Below are 6,237 nucleotides of genomic sequence, written 5' to 3'. Positions count from 1 at the left end.
TTAGGAACTAAATTAGTTTCAAACCGTGAAATTTTTCTTCTTCAGAGGATCAGAGACTAGGATATAAACACAGCATCATAATTATCATCTCGTGCGATAAAGAGATATTGTTTGTATGTTGATACTACCGCATCGAAGAGCTTAATATCTAGATAACCTTTGTGTCAACGGAGCCCGAGTACTCGAGTCCCTAGTTGAGGGTTCTGAAGATTAATTGCTTGCTATTTCCACATTTACCCCCGGGGCAAGGTTTCATCGCACGTAACCAAAGTGGCTATTTAGCCGCAATTAAACATCTGTTACTCTATTTGCTACGGCCAGTCAATTAGTCTAAAAGGCCGTATATTGTATTTATTAGTTGGGCTACAGGTTATGTAACCTCGATCAAGGTAACATAACCACCACTTACTACCTGAAGAATCTAGTACTTCAGAAAATTTCGTTTTTCCGAATTCAACAAAAGCGCATAGGATTTTACGCCCATTAAATACAAGTTTATCCTCCCAGTAATATATTTCAGAAAACCAGGGTAAAATGAACATCCTATACGAGATAACGTTATCGGGACTCAGACGATGTTTTGATGTATTAACGTCAACAAGTCTTCCATATTCTCTCCTCAGAATCCGGAAATATGATAGACCACCAAGATAATTATCCGTTTGATAACCATTTTTTCTTGTTTTTGTTGTCATAAACGGAAGAAAACAAGCTGCCTGAACTGAAGTGCAGAGCTACAGTATACGCGAGGGTACCTTACAGTTGACACTATTGGGCTGAAGATGGCGTTGCGTTTTCTGCCTCTCCTATATCTGGCGACGGGTCTTGTGGCAGCATTTCAGGCACACCAAGGTAAATACTTCGTAATCCAGCATATCTATATAAATGAAAAATCCTGTGCAGAATAATTTATTTTTAGTTTTTCACTTTTGAAATTATTTATAAAATAGATATCTAAATTTGATTGACAATTTACATAGACTATATATAAATTACTATAAATGAAAATCGGGTGTTAAAGGAATATCAGCATCACACAATATCGGGTAAGGCGCAGTAGGCTTAACCGAGTTGTTACTCTGGGACCGGCAGTAGACCCATCGTCGCAGGAAGTAGTAAAGTAGAATAATGTCATTCGTCTGAGGTGATCTGGGAATTTTTTTTTTACAAAGATTTTGTTTTCAGGAATATCTTCTACTAAGTCCCGGGAGCGTCCTCCCCTCCCCCCGAAAAGTCCCCATGTTTCCCAAACTAAGGCAAACTTACGACGCATTTTTTCCACGCACATGCTTGCGTCTGACGCAATTTTCCAAAATTTAAAAGTTTGGTCAAAAAGGGACAAGTTTGGTGTCTAATATTTTTCAGCACGAAAAATCGATTAGAATGGTTTATTTTTAGCTCGCACCTTCTCGGAACCTCAAAATGGTAATTTTGACTCTTAGTGAGACAAGAATGTCTGAAAAATTATAAATTCAAATCTTGACTATAATAACTAGTACGGGTTTTAAACGCCATGTTTTCCGAGCTGGAAATCGATTAAAACACTGAAAGTTTACCTCATGTCTACGGGCCCCACTTTCATTGTACAGTGCCTAAAATGGATAAATGCTAGTTTCCGTAAAGGTTTTACAATATACTGTACGTGTCCTGAGTTGCTTGGTATCAGGACAAGGACTATTTACATAAAGTTATACGCATTAAATAAACACTCGAAATGGGTGATTACCTTAAGTAGTAATGTTAGTTTATATTACGTCATTACACCAAACTACGTACAAAGTATAAAGTTAGTATATCCTACAATACTGATGCTCAAGGTTATATATATATATATATATATATATATATATATATATATATATATATATATATATATATATATATATATATATATATATATATATATATATACTAAATTTCTTACATTATTTCTATCGTTCTGCTATTCAACATATTAGATTAGCAGTTACGATAATTCGAGTAGATCTCCACAAAATACTATATTGTACTGTATACCTAAATCAGATGATCCTCACAATACTGTACAGTTGTTCTAGTGCCCCTGCATTCAACAAACAACACAACTGTTAATTTCTTAGCTTACTGCTGCAGTAATTGTTAATTTGGGCAGATTGTATGGTCAAGAACATGATAGTGGAGACCAACATCATGTTCGACTCGCTGGACTTCTACAGCCTCGTCTACCCTGGGGAACACAACTTGACGGCAAGCATCGTCTGCCAAAGCAAGTCTGAATACGACCTCCTGACCTTCACTACTAATAATGTGACACTGAAGAGGTCACGATCCGATAACAATAATGTTTACCACAGTGTCCCTCCACAAGTCAGCGGATGGACAAGGTTTCGTCTTGGCTTGTTAAAAATGCTCACCGTACATGATGGCAATGGTGTGGCATGGCTTCCTGACGTGTCTCTCAACTGCACCGTTTCAGAAGTTACCATCAAGAACGGTAATCTCACCGGGCAATGTTCCTCCAACAACCCCACATGGCAGGTCAGAGGCAACCAGGCGGTGGACATTCTTTTTGTCAATCCTATGGATAACCTGAACTTTGGTGAGAAGATTACAGATTTAACGCTATTCTCAATGAAGAACTACAGGCCGTCGTTCAACGTGTGCGGTGCAGAGCTCAAGCTGGGTATCAGGAATGGGTCGCTAGCGATGAGTACGGGAGCTCCCCCTGAACCATTACCACCTGGCAGTCTCCGTCTCGCCCTCACCCTCCTCCACCAGAACGACCAGACCATCCTCAAGGTAATGTCGGATTTTAATGCTATGTGCGAGTTTTTAAATACTACTACCTTCTGTGTATTTAAATTTAAACCTTTATATCGCAGTGGGCGCGACATATTTTATTATCTGGCTAGCGGCACACAATTTTATTCAGCTGAGAGAAACCTCTGTCCTCTAAAGGGCTAAACATCTTTACTTTAAGCGTGTATAGTATCCTTAAATATCTTGTGGAATATCTGTACCTATACACATTGATATAATTGTGTGTGTGTGTGGGGGGGGTAATTATTAATACACCAGAATGGGTGTGCCTCCATATTTCCTATGTCCAAACTTGGTTAAAATTAAGTGCACGTGTAAAAATTTATTATGAAAAAACTTCAACTCGATGTTAAGAATTGTGCACGGGGGGGTTGGGGGGTGGGGTAATTTTAGGTGGATATTGGCTCCTGTGAAGCCAATTTTCAATTAGTACACAGAAGAGACAACGTTTGTGTTTGTAATGAGGTGGATCCACCTTTGGGGTATGGGAATGGCCACTTGGGCCAACCTTCCAAAATTTCAGCTCTTCAAAACTGTACCCAACCCTAGCGACGAACCACACAAACAGACGCTGTGCTTTATATAACTGACCATGTGTATAGTTTCATCTCATAACATTTCGCATGCTGCTAGTTTTAACGATAGGGTTAAATAATTTTTACAGCTATGATTACCTTTCTACCGCCAGGATTTCTTGAATGACCAGCCAACGAAGCTTTATGTCTTCTGTATTATAATTCACGGAAGTTGATACATTTGGTATACTCATGGTTATATTGGTCTTTTTAATGATAAATATAATAGAGTTCCTTAGTGAAAACACAAATATCTTTTTAAAAGTTCCATTATAGTGAATATTGGAAAGATACATATGGCCATGAATTTTCTGATATGGTGCTGCATCTCGGCTACCATAGGCAATCAAAATCAGCTAAACTGTAAGGGTTATAAAGCCTAAATCTGACGTAGCTTAAACGATAGGTAAGGAGGGTAGATAGTTATTAGAAACAATTAAATATGTTATTGATTTGGTTATGTGCTAGTTGCTTTAACATTAATAATAATAAACAATCACATGAAGTTAATCCAGACCACATATGCTATGATAATTTTAGATAGGTGGGAGAGTAAAGCTCGAGTGTTCTAAGAGAGACTGTTAAAAGGTTGAGAACGAGGGCATGGAGTTGGTGTCAACCAAGCTGTCGTGTGACCCAAGACGCATCAGAGTGCGAGGTAGCATATCTGACGGTAAAGCCGATGTACTTCTGCTGGTACAACACCTTCATCCATATTCAGGTATGTGTACTTAAAAATTATTCTCAGTAAATGATAAGCTGACATTGATGGGGAACAATGAATGATGTATGCGATACTGTATTAAGCAGATCTACACTAACTTTATACAAACCAATTTAAAAAAGAAAAAAAAAGAATATTTGATGATTTAATTTTGTGACAAATGCTTAAGTCTAACTAAAAGTCACCGGCATATTGTACAAAAAATATTCAAGACCGGATATTAGGAAAAACTGTTTTTGTTAAAGAGTTATAGGTAGGTGGTACAGTCTAGTGTCATCCATTAATCTGTGAGTGTATGGTTAAAAGTAATAATCATCTACTTAATAACTAATACATAGACAGGACCAAAATACAGTACAATTTTGTAACCCTTTTGCAAAAACAGTGGTTTCAACGGGTAAAGATGACGACAGTTGCTGGTCAACAAGTGCGGTGGTGGGGATATTGGTAGCCTCCATAATCATAATTCTTCTGGTGAATCTTCCAATTCGCTTCATCATTTTCCCCAAGGTCAGTACAATTTTCCTCATTACAACTTTACTCTTGTGATTTAAACTGTATATACTGTACACTGTTTCTATATATAGTACACCTGTATATGCTTAATTTTTTTAACCTCCCTCAGTGTGGTCATCAACATATCACCAGACGCAATCAACAAATCAGCAGACGTCGCCCCACCCGAAGACTCGCACAGTCCTCACCTCCTGTGCCATCCTACATGGAGCCTACAAACATTGTTATCACACCTGAGAAGCCAGAACCAAAGACCCACTTAATCGTCCTGCATTCCTGCTCGGATTCGTCCCACGGTGAGCCTATTTATGAGGAGGTCGGTGAGGTGATGAACATGAACAGTCTCTGTGAGTATATGGACACCAATGCCGAGTCCTGTATGGAGTCGGCTTCTTCCTCAGATGATAATTAAATATGAAGATTGTTTCCTAAGGTGTCAGGACCGTATCCTGAGCATGAGAATGGGGGAGTTACAGTGTTGGACAAAATACGCGATAGACATATATTCATGATTCTGAAGCTAATGTACTGTTTTAATCACAATCATTCATTGACTCCAACCTCGTCACGGAGCTCACAGTTTATAAATCAAGAATATAATCTATAAACATATGACTTTTTTCTGGGACAACCAAATTTTAGACCTCCCCCCCCCCTTTCCCCTGGTTACGGTCGTTATTATAATACTTGCATAAGAACTACAGAACCTTTTACAGAGAAAGAACAAAGAGGTTTTACAAAAGAAGTGGGTGTATTGATATAACATTTGGGCAAGAAAACAACAGAAAGGAGTATTTGTTCTATTTCTTGACTAATATTGTCAACAGAGACAGATTAAGAATGATTTGGGCCCCTTCGCTACTCGTGTTGATATCTGCAGTAAAATAACATTGGCGGGTTAACCGATAAGACCAAAGTGTGCAGAAAGATCTCTGCGAGCTTCAAGACGAAGAAATGGCTGGCAAGATTCAATTTAACACGAAGTGTAAGAGGCTGCACCTGGGACGAACCAACGGTAAAGAAGCGTATCATATGTCCCAATGGGAGGAAGAAACTGCATTAATAAAGACAATGCGAAAAGGACCTAGGTGTGTTGTTGACAATGAAGTGAATTTCACGGGTCATTGTGAGAAGATGAACCAAGAAATTAAATTATTAGGTCTTATAACAACGTCGTTAGATATCGAGGCCGTCCCTCGTAACGAACTTCATGAGTGAGGTGCTTCCCCACCTGGAGTACTGTTACCCCGTCTGGTCCCCGAGATTTGCTCTGGAGTGTCAGTTGATTGAAAATGTCCAAAGGAGGGCCACCAGACTGGTGCCTGCACTTCGGCACCTCAGCTGTCCAGAGAGATTAGAGAGCCTGCAACTGCCTAGCTTATACTACAGACGGGCAAGGGGGGACCTAACATCTCAAAGGGCACTGTACGCCCGCCACACAAGGGATCGCAGCTCAAGGTTGAAGCAGCCGCAAGTCCAGAAAACTGTGAGGAAACCTTTTCGGAGTGAGAGTTGTGAACTCTTGGAACTTCCTGCCAGAAAGTGTTTTGACGGAACCGAGCGTGAGCTGTTTCAAGGCCAGACTTGACAAGCACTGGAGCAGGTTCAGATACATTCAGGAGC

General features: G+C 39.5%; 1 protein-coding gene across 1 annotated transcript; it reads left to right on the top strand.

Moving 5' to 3' along the window:
* Window positions 1–756: 756 nt before the first annotated feature.
* LOC121867379 lies at window positions 757–5,872 on the top strand. The gene is made up of 5 exons (XM_042367292.1): window positions 757–852; window positions 2,132–2,778; window positions 3,963–4,095; window positions 4,484–4,608; window positions 4,724–5,872. Exons 1-5 carry the CDS (start codon window positions 783–785, stop codon window positions 5,024–5,026), a joined length of 1,278 nt encoding a protein of 425 aa, XP_042223226.1. The 5' UTR covers window positions 757–782; the 3' UTR covers window positions 5,027–5,872.
* Window positions 5,873–6,237: the final 365 nt, after the last annotated feature.

This window comes from Homarus americanus, unplaced genomic scaffold, assembly GCF_018991925.1.
Source record: "Homarus americanus isolate GMGI-L3 unplaced genomic scaffold, GMGI_Hamer_2.0 scaffold18418, whole genome shotgun sequence".
In the NCBI taxonomy this organism is placed as follows: Eukaryota; Metazoa; Arthropoda; class Malacostraca; order Decapoda; family Nephropidae; genus Homarus; species Homarus americanus.
The sequence above is the reverse complement of the archived record's forward strand: the minus strand, read 5'-3'. Positions and strand labels throughout refer to the sequence as shown.